Source organism: Equus caballus, chromosome 25 (genome assembly GCF_041296265.1).
Source record: "Equus caballus isolate H_3958 breed thoroughbred chromosome 25, TB-T2T, whole genome shotgun sequence".
Lineage (NCBI taxonomy): Eukaryota > Metazoa > Chordata > Mammalia > Perissodactyla > Equidae > Equus > Equus caballus.
Genome location: NC_091708.1, coordinates 33,525,563 through 33,542,399, shown reverse-complemented (window position 1 = coordinate 33,542,399; position 16,837 = coordinate 33,525,563). Strand labels below are relative to the sequence as shown.

General features: G+C 53.5%; 1 protein-coding gene and 1 long non-coding RNA gene across 15 annotated transcripts in view; one reads left to right on the top strand and one right to left on the bottom strand.

Annotated features, from left to right (window-relative positions):
• DAB2IP (DAB2 interacting protein) overlaps positions 1-2,873 on the bottom strand; it is a 194,376-nt gene extending 191,503 nt beyond the window's left edge. For 6 of the 12 annotated variants that reach the window (XM_070251043.1, XM_070251021.1, XM_070251025.1 and 3 more), the window contains exon 1: positions 2,622-2,870. Coding sequence is in view for 6 of the 12 variants with exons in the window: in XM_070251021.1 (XP_070107122.1) it covers positions 2,622-2,719 (98 nt within the window). In the remaining 6 variants the exon portion in view is untranslated. Of the gene's footprint in view, positions 1-2,621 lie in introns of all 12 variants that reach the window. The other 6 variants (XM_070251037.1, XM_023628798.2, XM_070251051.1 and 3 more) reach the window with 6 other exon arrangements.
• Positions 1-16,405, top strand: part of LOC111770584 (uncharacterized) — a 39,221-nt gene extending 22,816 nt beyond the window's left edge. For all 3 annotated transcript variants that reach the window (XR_002803870.2, XR_011432485.1, XR_011432484.1), the window contains 2 exons: positions 2,866-2,999; positions 15,640-16,405. This is a non-coding gene — a long non-coding RNA (uncharacterized lncRNA). The remainder of the gene's footprint in view (positions 1-2,865; positions 3,000-15,639) is intronic.
• Positions 16,406-16,837: the final 432 nt, after the last annotated feature.

Here is a 16,837-nt window from a genome sequence, read left to right as displayed (position 1 = left end):
TACAATAACGTGTGGTGCAAATAGGAACAGGTCCTGTAAAGGAAAAGAGAGACTAAGAGAGTGGGATCTCATTTGACGGATTGGGGGAACATGGTCTAGGAAGGCTTCTCTGAGGAGGTGACTTTTTAGTTGAGATCAGGAGAAGGAGGAGGAGTTAGTTCAGTGAAGAGGAAGAGGAAGAGTGTTCCAGGCAAAGGAAACAGCATGTGCAAAGGCCCTGGGATGATACCTAGTTGGGAGAGTGTGAGGAAGGTCAGATCACTATGGCTGGAACCTAGAGAGTGAGGGGTGAGAGAGAAAGAGTCAGATCATGCAGGGTGGCAGAAGCAGCAGACTTTCATGAAGAGACCATGTGGGCAGCAGGGAGAGGGAGGGGGGAAGGAGAAGAAGTCAGAGAAAGAGACTGAGAACAGGTAGGAGAAAACCAGGAGAGTGGCCTATGCCAGAAGCCACATGAAGAAAGTGTTTCAAGAAGGAGTCATCGACTATCTTCAGTGGAGGAGTCGCCTCCTCCAGGAAGCCTTCCTGGACTCCACATGTCGGGTTAGAGGTTCCACACTGCCTTGGCCTCCCCCATCGGAGGGCTCATGTCTCTCCCAGACTATCCTGGGAACATCACAAAGGTTTGACTTGTCTCTCCAACCCCAAAACTTAGTGCAGGACCTGGAAGTAGTATCTGTGAAATGAAGGAATGTAGACCCAGGGCCCAGAGAGGAAGTGACTCTGAGGCCACAGTTTTCCTTCACTGCCCTGGCCTGGGATGGCCCCTTCAGCTTCGGATCTCTGAAGCAGGCTGAAGCCAGACCCCTTCCGGTTGGACTTGGGGCTCCTCCCCTCCGTTCCTGCCTGACCCCTTCCCGAGGCCCCGTCTGACCCCTTGCCTCTTCCTCTTGGATCCTGGGCATCTCACTGCCCCACCAGCTTCCAGAAGATCAGCAACAGGTGAAGACCCCTTGTGCGTGGACCCACAATAGAGTGTAAGCAGCCCCAGTGTCCAGGGGCCCCAGGCTTGCTCTGCCCAGAGGCTGCCACTAGCAAACCAGAGGACAGCAGGTTGGGGCTGTGGGTTCCTGAGACCCCATTGGGTTCTAGGGGGGGCGATGGCGCTCCGGGGCTTTTGGAACCGTGCTTGGCCATGGGTTGGTCTCCCCAGACAAGGGTCTGTGCCCTCCGTGGGGGAGCATCCAGGCATCCTCATGCCAAGCTTCAGGTGAACACAGGCAGGCAGGCCTGTCACACACCCAGACTGTCTGCCCCCAGCCTCCCCCAAGGAGCTCATCGCTCTGAATCCGGTCTCATATCATTCGTCTGTCTCCCATTCGAGTCTGGGCGCTCTTCCAGGGCGGGAGCCTGTTTCTCTCTCTCCCTTCTTCCCTCCCTCCCTCTCTTTCTCTCTTTCCTGCCTCTATTCACTAAGCACAAACTATTCTTGAAGCTTGAGCTCTTCCTGCACCGCTGGTGAGGCTGCTGACACAGAGCCTGGCAAATGGGGGGCCGCTCAGCGTGTATCCACCGGCAGCGAGACTGCCCATGGAGGCCAGGTCCACGGACTGGGCCGTGCCAAGCTCCCCTGAGAATCGCAGCTCCAAAAGCGGCAGAGGGCCCTTCTCCCTGGGAAGAGCTGAGCTCCTGCAGGAGGAAGGATATCTGGCCTTGAATCTGTGCCCGGCCGCCAGGCCTGGCTGGGGTGGGGTGCAGGGTCCAGAGGGGAGAGAAGAACTCAGCTTTCTCAGCAGGGACCTGGTCCCCCCGAAGGCCGATCTAAGCTGGGGTGAGGCTGCTCCTGAACCGGGCCTCCTCTCGAAGGCCAACATGGCCCTCTCCGTACTGAGCCCTAAAACCTGCTGCCCCCACGCCCTGCCTCAGTCCCCCAGCCACGCTCCTGACCCTGCTTCCCTCCTTTGCCCGTTGCCCAGAGACAGCCAGAGTGCGCTGGGCATCCTAGCCGAAGGCGCAGCAGCCTGGCCAGGCTGTGTGGTCGGGGTCTTAGTGACCTGCACCCCTGGAGCCCCCAGCCTACAGAAACTGCCCCAGCCGAGCCATTCCGAGTCTTACAAATCCCTGCCCCGGGGCTCTTGGCAAGGGCTCTGTGCCAAACAACTTTTCCCCAACAGTCTGCCCAGGCCTCCCTGGGAGGCTGCGGCAGGGGCAGCTCCCCGGTGGCAGCCCCTGGGGCCCTGGCTTTAATTACAGGGTGCGTTCCTGTTGCCTGGTCCATCTGTATTTATCTACAGCATCTCGCTAATTAAATTCCCCACAGCACCCGGCAGGCCTGGGGACCGCGCGCGTGAGGCAGGCAGGCAGGGGGGCTGCAAACTTCCTTCCCTTCCTTCTTGGCCAAGAGCAAAGCAGAAGCAGATGAAACTCTCTCTTCCTCCTCCCCGACCCCAGCAATGCCCAGAGGCCGGGGGGGCTGCCAGGAGGCTCTGCTGAGGACCCTTCAGCCCTGTGCCCTGTAACCCTGGGCACCCATGCCCACCCACGGGTCCCAAGACGAGACAGTGCCCAGCTGCCTGACCGCCTCCCCCATTCAACTCAGATTCCTGCAGCAAACAGAGAAAAGTCTGCCTGAGCAGCAGCTGGATCCCCAACTCTGCCACTTTACAGGCTCCCCGTCTTACCGTAGGAGTCGTCCTGGTCCAGGAGAGAGTCGGGCTCCATGGCGTACGGGCCCCCAGCCCCTGGCCCCACCTGATTTATGAACTGAGGCTGTCTCCATGAGCGTCTGGGTTTCTCCTTTTGTATTCCATCTGGCGGCTTTTCCAACTAGATGACTGGGTATTCCGGCAAGCAGGCCCCTTTCCAGCCCTTGCCTTCATACAGTACATTTAAAGTAGCAGTAACCTCTTTTTCCTCCCCCCACAGCCTGGCTGGAAACATTAGAAGGGACCGAGGCAGCGAGATGTCTAAAATAGGAAGACGCCGGGGACGATTGGCCTGGCTGGCCGCGACGCTGGCTGTGGGGATCTGGCCGGCTGTGCAGACGGAAAAGCTAAGAGGTAAGGCTGAGTAGGGGCTTAGCATCTGGAAGCTGGCTCTGGGGCCCTGGGGTCTATGGGAAGGGGGGAGGCTGACCCACCCGTGGGAGGGGATGGGGGATCCGCTGTGCTCACCACCAGCGCCCAAACCCCAGGGGCTTCTCCCAGGCCCTGCTGGAACCTCCCACTCAAATCTGTTCTACAGACATTGCCTGCAATGTGGGAGATGCAGAAATTGACTCATCCATCCATTCAGTTAGTCACTAAATTTTTTTTGAGCATCTACTCGGCGCCAGACACAGTGCCAGGCACTGGGTTTGCAGCAGGGAGCAAGGCGCAGTGTCTGGCCTCCCCGGACGCACAGGTAAACAGGTCAGCGCAATGCAGTGTGTGGGGCAAGGGCTGCAGGAGCATAAAGGAGGGATGCCTCACCTGGCTGGGGGAGAAGGTCAGGGAAGGCTTCCTGGAGGAATGGGCACCTAAGCTGGAGCCTAAAGGATGAGTAGGAGTTAGCCAGGAGAAGAAGGAGGGAGCGAGGGGGAAAGGTGTTCCAGGTGCAGGGAGTGGCCTGTGCAAAAGCCTTGAAATGAGAAGTCACTTGGGGTGTTCAGTGCCCCCAAAACAGTTCCAGGTGGTTGGAGCAGTGGATGAGGGGGAGGTGGTGCAGAGAGAGGGGATGGAGGAGGGGAGCAGGGGACAGGCATGTAGGGCCTCACAGAAGATGGCCTCAGGCCCCATGACAAAAGCATGGAGGCAGGAAGGTAATACGCAATAGGGAGCGAGAAGTGACTGGGAGAACGTCAGGGGAGATCTCGGGTTGGGGTGGAATGAGAAGGACCTGGGATGACAGCCTGGGAGGGCAGAAAGCTTTCTCCTGCTGTAAGAGAGGGTAGGCGCTGGGGCAGGACAGGAGTGGGGAGGCTGTCAAGTCACCAGGGGAGAGGGAGAAGTGGCCTCTACAGAAACAGCCATAATAACACTGGGTACCACTCATTAAGCAGCCCCCAGGGCTGGGCTCTGTTCTGAGCCTTTGTCCAGGTTGTCCCATGCAACTCTCGGTGATCCCTCTGCTGGAAACTCCAGTTCCCTTATTTTACAGATTAGGACAATCAGCTTAAGAGGTGAAGTGACTTGTCCAAGGCTTATGAGTAGCCTCCAGGGCAGGCCTAGACCCCAGAGAGGTCACAGCCTTGGTACTGGGGGACAGGGGGAGGACAAAGATGCTGTCATTCAATCTACATTAGACCCAGAATACAGAGCCCTAGGCTTGTGGGAGAAGGAATGTATCATTTGGACCAATCAGCGAAGACTGCCTGGATGAGGAGGCATGTGAACTGGGCAGAGAGAGAAGGATTTGGACAGGCTGAGCAGGAGAAGGTAAGGCATTCCAGCCAGAGGGAATGGCCCAAGCAAAGGCATGGAGGCAGGAAGGTAACACGCAATAGGGAGCGAGAAGTGACTGGGAGAACGTCAGGGGAGATCTCAGGTTGGGGTGGAATGAGAAGGACCTGGGATGACAGCCTGGGAGGGCAGGCTTGGTCCAGGGGTGACAGGCAGCCTCTGAAGGCATTTGTTCCAGAGAATGGGCCGCTTTCCACTGGATGCCTGGGAATCCCGCGGGCGGCCCCTGCCCAGTCTTCTCTTTCATGCCCTGCACTTACAGCAGGAGAAAGCTTTCTGCCCCACAGCACTGCTGGGACGTTGGAAGCCAAGCCTCAGTGACCAGCTTTTTGGAGACATGGCTCTGGTGCTGAGGCAGAAGGGACATCAAAAGGAGGGAGATGGGAGATAGGGAGACAAGCCTGGAGGCAGGCAGGAAGCCCAGGCCAGGGGTGGCGGGGAGGGAAATACCCACCTGGGTCCCTCCCAGCCCCCCACTGCTGCCCAGCTGCTCCCAGAGCAGCCAGTGGCTGCTGACGTGGTTGGCCCGGGCTCGGGGAAGTTACTTCTGTCACCCTTCACCCCTCCCTCCAACCCTGGATGACAGAGATCCCAGCTCCCAACCTCCCGCTGCCTTAATTACAGAGAGGCCAGGCCCTCCCCAGCAGCTGCAGGCACCAGGCTCCCTGGCTCTCCCACTCAGGGGGCCCGGGTTGGGTGGGCTGGCACAGGCTGAGGCGGGGGAGGGAGTGGGGGGTCGGGCCCTCGGACCACCAGCCCATAGGTGATTTCAGGTCCAATGCTGCCCCCAGCTCTTGGGGGTTCTGGGGGCCCATTTGCGCATCTGTGGTCTCTTTCCAGCTAGCGTGTGGTAGTGAAGAGGACGTGGTTGAAGTCGACCACCTGGGTTCCTACCCAGACTGCGACTTCCTGGCTGGGTGACAGAGCTGGTCCCTCCACCCCTGGGGTCTCATTGGTAGAAGGGGTTCCTCACAGCCCTTCCTCACAGGGTGGTTGTGCCGATTAGACGGGATAAGGTGCAGCAAAGCCTTGGGGCCGGCTCTGCAGGCTGTGTCTTAAACCCTCCGTCAAGGGTAATGCTCATCCTGACCCTAACGGTTATCGTCTCTAAGCGAGCTAAGGGAGGTGGGAAGAGATGGGCCCATTTTACAGTTGAGGAAGCTGCGGCTCGGAAAGAAGGGACTTGCCTTGAGGCTCTCACGGTGAGGCTCACGATGCCCCCCTCACCAGGCTGTGCCCCCAGAACCAGCTGAGAGTGGGCGGTGGGGCTTGATGGGAGGGGGACCTGGGCCCCAGTGTGGCTGTGCCTGCCTGTGGGAGCCAAGGCCTGGGGCTTCCTTCCCCAAGCCTCGCTTCTCACAGGTCAAGGTCAGAGCTGGATTAGCCGGGCAGCTCCCACCCTCCCCGCCCATCGCCCTCTTTTTATGAATTAGACGTGTTTAAGAGCTTCCAGAGCTCTGAGCCTCCAGGAATTCATTCACCATAAATCTGTCTTAAGCACTGGGCTCTGCTTCCTTCCCCCGGTGACACGACAGTGTAAACAGCCCGTCTCCTGTTTAGTGGCTGTGTGACGTTCCACCCTTCGGCTGTGCTGTACCTAATTTGAGCTGTTGCCCTAGACACCTAGGTTGTTGCCAGTTGTTCACGACCACAAGCAACACTGTGACATGCATCTCAAATACTCTATGCATATCTGTCTCATGACCTCCCAGGGTAAAAGCAAGGATGTGAAATCGCTCGGTCAGAAAGGGCCAGCATTTGTACATTCCCTGTGAGGCAGTGATGGCCATTCAAGGCCTATCTCGTTCTTCAGCTCCTTTCGCAACAGTATGAAGCGCTGATTTTGTGCCCAGCCCTGTGCTGGCGGCTGGGATGACGCTGTCCTGCTCTGGTGGCATTTACATTCTACCTGGGGGCGGGCGCACACACCGGCGGACGGAGAGGAGGGCCAGTAGGAGAGCAAAAGCCGGGCCACATGCAGAGCCTGAGAGGGCACTGCTGCTTGCGGTCAGGTGGTCAGGGGACACCCCTCTGAGGGGGTGACATCTGAACAGTGACCTGACTGGCAGGCTCTGGGGAGAGCAACCAGGAGTGGGCAGAGCTACCAAAAAAGCCCGAGGTGGGAGTGAGCTTGGTGAGCAGGGGTTCAGAACGACGGCCAGTGCCACTGAGGCTGAGCAGACCGGCAGGAGAATAGTCCGAGAGAAGGGAAAGGCCACAGAGGCCACTTCATGGAGGGCCTTGTGGGCCAGGGGAGTGTGGGAGCCACTGCAGATTGAAGCAGGAGAGTGACAAGAAAGGCTGCTGTGTGCAGAGTGGCTCCAGGAGGGGCCAGAGCGGACTCAGGGAGGCCAGATAAGACACGGCTGGGGTCTGAGGCAAAAGATGCTGGGACTCCACCAGGGCGGTCTGGGGTGACTCTGAGCCTTTTGGCCTGAGTGACCAGTTGGTTTACAGAGCCGTAGGAGGCCCGGGAGGGGAGAGTTTGAGGATGGGGATCTCGAGCTTAGTGGTGGGAAATTCAGACAGACACATGGAGATGTCGAGGGGGCCCCTTCTGGCTGCAGGATGGGAGCTCAGAGGAGTGGTGGGGCTGGTGGGTCCAGATCTGGGAGCCGAAGCTCCCGACGCAGCCCAGCCCACCAGCCCACAGCACTGCCCTTTTCCCGCAGCAGCACAAACCCTCCCGTTCCACCCCGCTGGCCTCATTTTTTCTCGTTTTTCTTTGAACTGCCCCGCATACTCTCACTGCAGGGCCTGAACGCTTCCTCTCCATGGAATGAATTCCCCGGATCCTCACGCCTCTCCGTGTTCAAGTCTCTGGTCAAACGCCACCTCCTTGAAAGCCTTCCCTAGCCCCCCTTTCTAAGATATCGTGCCCCCTGCCCTCCCGTCACTCTCTAGCCCCCCTGCCCCCAGCTTGAGCTTTCTTCCTGGCACTACGGGTACCATTTGATTATACTATGTATTTATTTGCATATCATCCGCCAGCCCCTGCTCTCACTCAAGCTGCATGCTGTACCCTAGCACCCAGAGCAGTGCCCAGCAGAAGGGAAATCTTTGTGGAAGGGCTAAGTGTTAGCTGTAATTGTTATTTGTTCCTCACTGTCTCCTGCCTTGATTTAACAGCACACGGTCCAGGAGCCCTCACTGAGTACCTGGCCATCTCGCATGCAAATGCTCCTGTCTGTATCTCTCCCTGCATCTTAATGCATATCTGGTTGGACCGGGTCCTCCCTTCTAGTTAAGGGCTGGGACTCCAGGGTCAGAATGGGAGAAGGAGACCAAGGGGTCTTCTACTTGGGGGCGCCGTGCGGTGAGCCTGTATTCTCCGTGCACCTCACATCAACTTTCCAGAATAGGTTTTCTGAGTCCCACTTCACAGGTGGAAACCCAAGAGGCTATACGGAGTCCCTGAGAAGTGACAGAGCTGGGATTTGAGACTGTGTCTTCCCGACTGGAGGGCCCTGCTGGCCCCCTTGTAGCACCCAGCGGTGCCTCCTCACCCAAAACGAAAAGAGTATGTCTGGGTGGAGGTGGCAAGCAGGCTCAGAGGTGGGACAGGGCCAGCCTTTGGTCTGCTCCCAGGTAACCCTACATTACATCCTGGGCCGCTCCAAGCAACTGTCCTTTGCCGTCTCTTGTGTTTAAGGAGAGGGTCGGCTTTGCTTTCTTGTCTTGTTCAAAGGCCGTGAAACCGAGGGGTGGCACCTTTTAGTAAGTTCTGAGCCAGCTGGCGGGGGACAAGGGCATGGTACAGGCTGCCTTCTCACCAGCTCCACCAGGGCGAGGAGAGGCTGGTTTCCTTCTTACAACAGCAGCTCCGTGCGTGCTTCGGGGCCCTCGTGAGTCCCCACGTGCTCTCAGGGAATCCTAACCACACCAGGACTCAGAGATGGGAAGTGCTCACAATCTCACACAGCCAGGAAGTGCCAGGAGCAAGGCCTGGATTCTGGGGCCCACGCACCCACTGCTGGGGCCGGATTAGAAATCTGAGTCCTCTGTGGCGCTGTTGGAAGGTTCGGTAACTTGCCCCGGTGGTCACGCAGCAGATTCCGAGGCCCAGACTCTCAACCACAATGTCCTGTGGGTGCCTCATGCCACACAAATGTGATCTGAATTATCATTAAAGAACCTCAGACCTTTCCGGGAAGAAGGCAAACCCTAAATGAACACCAGGAGTTAGGGGATTTCCAGGGCTGAGGGGACGGGGATGGTGGTCTGGGTCCTCAGAGTTCCCTGAAATCATCAATTTTGTGATGAACGTGGGGCTCCACTTGAGATGTCCTGGCTGCTGGGTCCTCCTGTTCCGAGAAGCCCTGGAGATGCTGGCACGCCCTGCCTTCCGGCAGTAGGGCTGGGACACGGGCTGGCATGAAATGAGGGAGATCTTCAGCAGCTGGCAGGGATAGTGCTCTGTGACTCCTCCCTGAGCCCCCAGAGCCTGGCCTTGGTGGTACCCAAGTGCCTGGTCATCACCCCAAGAGAACCCCAGGCTCCGAGAGCCGCCGGTTGGAGGGTCATCCAGTGCACCCCCCTGACAGGGCAGGAGTCTCCTCCGTGGCATCCTTGATCCAAACTCTGCTTGCTTACCTCCAAAAATGGGGAAATCACTCCCTGTCTCGCAGTCAGTTCCCTCTGACTCCAAGTAAGATCTCCCCATCAAAGGAGTCATCCTATGTCCTCCTGTTGCTGCCCCACACTGGTCCTAGCTTTTTTCTCCGTGGTCACACAGAGCCATTCGACCCTGGGGGAAGCCCCTGCGATCACCAGAACCCCCGCCCATGAGCTCAGCTCTCTGCACTCCACTTGACCCACCCCTCCTCCCCCATGCTTCTTGGCTAGTTTCCAGGTTTTGTGGTGAGTCAGGAAAAACCAGAGAAGCCTGGAAGCGTTTTACCGACACGGCAATGACGGCAGTCCATGCAATTCAGCAAACTTTAGCCAGAGACGGTGCCAAGGGCTGGAGACACAGAAATGAATCAGAGTCCCTGCCCAAGAGGATCTTCTACACCAGGACAGGAGGTCGGGCGTGGCGGGGGGCGAGTAGGGAGGTGTACCCATCGGCCAGCAGAGGGATGGCTGGGCGGAGTGAGCACGCCCTCCTGTCACAGGCAGGGTTGGAAAGGAGCTTTTAGGACGGCAGGTTTTCCAGCAGGTAGACAAGGGGAGGTGGCAGAGAGAGAGAGCAGGCAGGACAGAAGGACCTGAGAAAGCAAACGCCAGGTAGTGGGGCCACAGAGGCAGCTGATTTGCTTGGTACAGAAGATACTACATATCAGGGATCAGCAAACTTTTCCTGTAAAGATAGTAAATATCCGAGGCTCTGCGAGCCACCCAGCCTCTGTTGTAACCACTCAATCTGCCGTTGTAGCTCAGAAGCGGTCATGGACGATACATAAATGAGTGAGCCTGGCTGTGTTCCAACAAAGCTTTGTTGACCCTGAAATTTGAATTTCATATGATTTTCTTGTATCATGAAATAGTATTCTTCTTTCGATCATTTCCCAACCATTTAAAAATGTAAAAAGCACTCTTAGCCCACAGGCCGTGCAAAAACAGGTGACGTGCTGATCTGGCCAGGGGGCTGTTTCGCCGACCCCCGCTGTAGGTGTGTTTGGGAAAACCAGGAGATTGTGCTTGAACGTTGGGTAGAAGAGCCCTAGTGTCAGGGCGAGGATTTGGGGGTTGTTTTGGTCAGAGGTTGGTAACAGACCCCACACCCGCTGCCCTGGGTGATGAACTTGCCCCTAACCCATCAACCCACCCACCACCTGCCCAACTACCGTCAAAGCATGGCCGGCCACCAAGAAGCAGGAAAACATGTGTTCAGATCAAGAGCTGAAACCTACAAAGGGACAATTTCTTTAAAATTGTGTGCAATTACATAGGAATACAAGCTTATTATTAAAAGAATAGTCAATAGGAAGTATATAGACTTTCCCTTCCAGTTCTCACTCTGTTCCCCCAGGGTGACCATGGTTAGGAAGTGGATGAGTGAGTCCAGCCCCCTTTCCAGTGTACATGCACATGGACACACAGACATACAGACACACACACAGAGCACATGGCTCATTCTAGATGATTGTTTTATGACATGCTTTTGTCACTTAACAAGTCAACCCCGAATCTTCCCATCTCAACACGTGGATCCATCCTCTTTGATTTTTGTATTGGCCACCAAGTGCTGTAAGGTGGGCTGTGGCACCATTCACCCAGTGGTCCTCTACTGAGGGACATCCAGACTGGTCCCTGTTGTATGTGAATACAAGCAGTGCTGCTGTGATCCTCACAGTGCACATGTCTATTTCTGTGCACTGGTGCTGGCATTTTTGTTGGAGAGATTCTCAGAAGCAGAAATGCTATGTCAAATGGCATGAGAACTTGAAATGTGGATCAAGGTGGCGTATTGGAGCAATTTCTCATTGCAAATCATCTAGGGCCTGGGGAGGTCCCACAGGAGCCGGTAAGGATGTGGGCCCTCAGAATCTCAGGTGCTCTGAAATGACTCTGGGGCTCAGGTGTCTCCAGGTGGACAGACTTGCCTCCCTCTGCAGAATCGGGCCTGGGACGACACCTGCCCAGTCAACACCTTGATCCATCCTTTTCTCCATCCAATCATCCACCCATTTATCCATCTACCTACCCACCCATCCATCCACCCATCCATCCATCCATATACCCATCCATCCACCTACCCCTCCATCCATGCATCCATCCACCCAACCATCCACCCATCTACCCATTCACGCATTCAGTATTTAATGAGCACTGATGATGGCTTGAGTACTTGGGTGTTGGTCATGAATACAATCACATTCCTGCTTTTTAGTCTTCACTGTCTGGTGAAAGAGGGTCTCCTTCACCAGATGTGCCAGATACCGAGAATACACAGGGAACACAAGAGAACAAATCCCTGCCCTCTCAGATTTACATTCTAGTGGAGGAGACAGATAATAAACACATAAATAAATATGATATCTCAGGTGGTTACAAGGCCTGGTAAGGAAGACAAAGCAGAGTGAAGGGGCTGAGAAGTACTGGGAGTCGAGTTGTGTACAGACTCATCGGGGAGACCTCTGTGAGCAGAGATCTGAGAGCAGGGAGGGATGGAGCTGTGCAGATATTGGGGAGAATGTCAAAGGCAGAGGGAACAGCCAGTGCAAAGCTCTGAGGGGGAGATGTTCAGGGAACAGCCAAGGAGACCAGCGTTGGGGTGATGGGAGAGCACGTCAGCTCCTAGGGGTCTTATAGGCAGGGAAGGGCTCGGCTGTTACTCCGGGTAAGGAGGGGGCTCATGGAAGGTCTGGAGTGGAAGGAGGGTATGACCTGACTTACAGGCTGGCTGCTGGGTTGGGAACAGACGGCAGGGGACCAGGACTGAAGCAGGGAGACTGGTCAGGAGGCCCCCGAACTTGACCCAACTAGAAATCTAGGACCAAGTGGTTGGGTGGCAGTGGGGAGAAGGGGGGGGACTCCGATGTATTTTGAAGGTAGCCACAGGCTTTCCTCATGGCTGGATGTGGGGTGACAAAAAGGAATGAAGAACCACACCAAGGATTTTGGCTCCATGAACCAGAAGAATGGGGGCTACAGAAGAGGAGTAGGTTGGAGGAAGGAAGTTTGAACCGAGAGCTTGATCTGTTAAGTTGGAGGTGTGCATTAGCCATCAAACAGAGAGGGGAGGAACAGGTTACAGCCTGGAGCCTGGAGTCACGGAACAGGTCCAGGCCAGACATAGAAACGTGGGAGTTGTCAGCATGCAGATGGCATTTAAAGCCATGTTCCTGGATGCTGGCACCAAAGGAGAGAGTAGATGGAGGAGAAAAGAGGTCTGGGGGCCCTGTTCTGGGGCGTGGCAACACTAGAGGGCAGGGAGATAAAAGAACCTGTCAAGAGACCCGAGAAGGTGCAGCTAGCGAGCAGGAAGAGGAGAACTCGAGAGCAGGGACCCGGGAGCCAAGAGAAGGGATTTTGGCAAGGGGGGCATGACCAGTGGTCAGGTGATGCTGAGCAGCCGAGTGAGCTGGGGACACAACACTGACCATCAGGTTTGGCAGCACAGCGCAACCTGGGCAGAGATGGGGGAAGCCCAGGAGACCATGGGAGCCCTAAGGAGGGGTACTGGACCAGGGACAGCTTCCTGGAGGGAGGGATGTCTCAGCAGGAGACTCTCCATTTGACGAAAAAGTTGAATTGTATCACATTAAGTTCAAGGAGAGTTTTGCTGAAATGAGGAATGTATGCACATTCACCAGGTAGAAAGGGGATGTCCAGACAGAGGGCTCAGCACAAAGGCCAGGAGGATAGAGCAGTTGCAGCTCGTTTGGGGAACTGAAAATAAGCCTGGCTATAATATGGGTGAGGGGTGGATGGAGATGGGGTGTTGGTCTCACAGGACCCTAGAGAGGTCAGTAAAGCAGATGGGGGGGCGGTCCTTGATTAGAGACCGGGCTTTGGTGATGGGTGAGTAGGTGGGAGAGGGAGGAAAAGGGGTGGTGGCTTGGGGGATGGGGAACCAGGAAAAGAAGCCATTTGGAGAAAGATGATGAATTCAGAGGAGTTTAGGGTGCTGAGGACATTCAGGAGGAGATGTCCAACATCAGCGGGGCACGTGGGCTGGACATCAGGGTCTGGAAGACAACCGCATGTGTAGGGAGGATGCTAGGCAGAGTGTCCTGGGTGAGTAGAGCTGAGCCCTGCATTCACCTCTGTCCTGGTGCCGCTTGAGGTCAGCCTGTGACCAGCTGCCCACTGTGTGCTGGGGAGGGGCCCTGGCAGCTACCAGCCATTGCTGTTGGTGTGCCCAGGCAGCAGGAGCCCAAGGGGAGCCCAGTGGATCCTCCGGACGAGGCGTTGTGACTGCGCCCTGTCCCTCCCATCTCTGTTCCACCCATAGCCCACAAAGCGCCTTTGCCACAGCCCTCGGGCACCCCCAAAGGAAGGGGCCCCCACCACACGATGCATGCACACAAACACCGATTCACAGAACAGTGATTTATGGAGCACCCGCTAGGTACCCCACGATCCTGCCCGGGGAGCAGTGATGACCCAGGCAAGCAGGACCCTGACTTCATGGGGCCCACCAGCCAACGGGGAGGCAAACAATAAACATACAATTCAAGTCAGGTGTGGTATTAGAACAGGGAAGCCTGCGGGGGCCCTTAGGGGTCAAAGGGGCTTCCAGGAGGAGGCAACATTCAAACTATAGGTTTGAAGGATGAGTCAGAGTTAGCCAAGAAAAAAAGAAGTGGAAAAGTGTTTGAGTGAATGGGAACAACGTGGGCTCAGAGGTGAGAGAAAGCATGACAGGTGGGAGGGAATGAAAGGATTTAGTGTGATGGAATATGGGATACCCTGAGGTGGGGGTGGGTTGGAGGGTGTGATGGTGGTAAAGAACCTCACTAATCAGGCTTAGGAACTCGGACCTTCTCCATGGGGAGCTATGGAGTGTCTTAAGCAGAGTGACTTGCTCAGATTCACATGTGGGAGAATTCAGAGACAGATCAGAAATACCCACTCTCAGCCCAGAGGGACCCAGGGTCTTCTCATCCAAAGCAAGATCCCCCTCCACCCTATTGTAGCTCCCTTGACAAGTGAAGTGGGTCAACGTGGTTTGCACTCCTCCAGGCACCTAGAACCCACTACCTCTGGAGACAGGCCCCCACGATGATTTAACAAGCCCCAGGAGGGCCCCGCAGCCATGCCCTGGAATCCAATCTTATCACTGGGAGACAAGAGGGCACTTAACTCAGCGTGGCAACGTGGGTTGGGCGGCACCACCGCGCGCATAATGGCCCTGGCAGCTGGTGCTGAAATGCTCCGGAGCCACCTTCCCGGGGCGATTGACTTGTTGCGTGCGCGCGCTCGGATGCCACCTGGTAAGGCTGTCGGCTGGACGCTGAAGAAATAAATCTGTTCCTGAAGATGCGCCGCCCCATCCCCACCGCGACAGCACCCACGCCCTCCCACCCCGCCACCCCGCCACCCCGCCACCCCGTCACCCCGCCACCCCGCCACCCCTGCCAGGAGCGGCTGGGCCTGCCCCGCAGCTCCACCGCGTGGGAGAGGCGGGTCACGACAGCAGGAGGTCGGCCTCTCAACTTGAGCGCTAAGCGCGGGGCGGAGGGAAGCAACCCGCGTCATAAGGCGCCTTTTCATCTGCCACGCGCGCCAGGTCCTATTCCCATCACATTTTTAAAATTTATTTTTTCAAAGTGGAAATATATTTGCGGCTTGTTTGTAATTCTTTAAGTACTACATGCTTACGGAAAAAAATATGCAAACTCCGTAGACTATATGTAGGCAGAAATAGACGGTTTCCTCCAGCATTCCGTTCCCCACCCCCACAGACAACCGCTGACTGCATTTTGGCAAAAGGCTTCCAAATTTTTTTTTTCTACAGAAAAAATATATGCATATGTTTCTATTTGTCCCACCTGTTTTGTTTCTTTTTCTTTCTTATTTCATGTATATATACATATCTATGCCAATAAGGTCATATTATATGTGCCTCGTGATCCACCCTTTGCTTTGGTTTCTAAATATGTTTTTATTAACTATGGAGTAGAGTGAAAAGAATATTTAATATGTTTAAAGTATATGAATCAGGTCAAAGTGAACACTGTGTGCTCACCACCCAATTTAAGAAGCTTTTTATTACCTTTGAAATTTCTTTTACGTTTTACTGTTTTTTTTTTTTCAGTTCAAAAATGTATTTATTTTTTTCTCCTTTCTCACCTTACTCTGGATTGATCTGGTATTTTTTATTAATCCATGTTATCTCTTTACTAGCGTGTTAGTTTTATATTCTTTTAATACTTACCCTAGAGATTATAATATGTATCCTTAAGTTATTAAAATTTAATATAAATTACTACCCTTACCACTTGTGGGAAAATGCAGGAACATTAGGCTACTTAAAACTCCATTTATCCCCTCTATATGCTTTTGTCATCTGCTACCATCTGGCATTTTAATTCTTCATGTATTTCAAATGCCACAAGAGAATTTTATTATTGTTTTATACAGACAATATTTGTTTAGATTAACTACATATTTTCTCTCTCCATTGGCCTTCATTTCTTCCTACTTCTCCAATTTTCCATCTGGGATCTGTTTTCTGTGTCTGAAAATCATCTTTTACTACTTTGTTTGATGAGGGTGAGCTGTTGATGAATTATTAGTTTTTATTTGTCTGAAATATCTCTGTGTAACTTTCATTTTCGAAGATTATTTTTCGCTTGGTATGTAATTTCAGGCTGGCAAGAGAAAGCAAGAAATGAGAGAAAAGTACCAGAGGATAAGTGGGGGAAACCGAAAACAATAAAATGGGAGAGCTACAGCCAAATATACGGCAATTATATTAAATGTGAGCAGATTAAATACTCTAATTGAAAGACAAACATTAACACATTGGATAAAAAAATGAATAAGCCCAATCATATGCTGCTTACAAGAGAGACATGTCCCATGTAAGGATACAGAACTGAAGAGAGTAGAAGAACGGAAAAAGTTATACCTCGCAAATACTAACCCAAAGTAAACTGGTGTAGTTACATTAATATCAGCAAGAGTAGAGTTTAATGGAAAAAGCAATGCTAAAGATAAAGAGAGATATTCACAGTGAAGAAAACCTTCAGTTTATCAAGCAGATACAATTCTAAATCTCCATGCAACTGATAACATAGCCTCAAGATGTATAAAGGAAAACTCAAGAGAACTAAAAGGAGAAAGAGACAGCCCACAATCCCTCTTTCAGTAATTGACAGCACAAGCAGATAAAAGATTGGTGAGAACTTCAGATATCTACAGGACCATCACAGGAGTGACACTGCATTCTTTTTATGGCATCCTATTATGTGCCTCAGGATTTTTTGCTTGTCTCATTTCTGATAGCCTAACTAAAATGATGTCTGCTAGGTTTCCCCACTGTAAAATTACTCTTTTCCCATTTGTAATTAACGAGTATTTTGTGGGGGAATTACTTTGAAATATGTAAATATCAAACTCTTTATCAAACTTTCCATTTATTCATTTGTTTATTTATGTCAACATAGACTTGTGGATTCCTGTTGCATTCAGTGGGTTATATCAATATAGCCATAGAACCAATATCAGTGTATTACAATCAATATTCATTATGATGCCCAGATTTCTCTAGACTTGGCCAGTGGGCACTTCTTTTGATTTGTTCCCTTGTTCTTTGCACACTTCCTTACTTTTTGACACAACATGACGTTTCAGATTCATCTTATACTTTCCCTGCCTTGGAATCAGTCATTTCCCTAAGAAGCCTCGGAGAATGATATTTAGAAACCAAGATCTGGCCCTAGGTATGCCCACAGCTCTTGGAATGTCACTACTCTGAGGACTTCTCAGTGGACAGAGATGGGAATACATATGTTTATACATGTGTATATTTACAAACATTCACACACATTTGCGTCTGTGTTTAT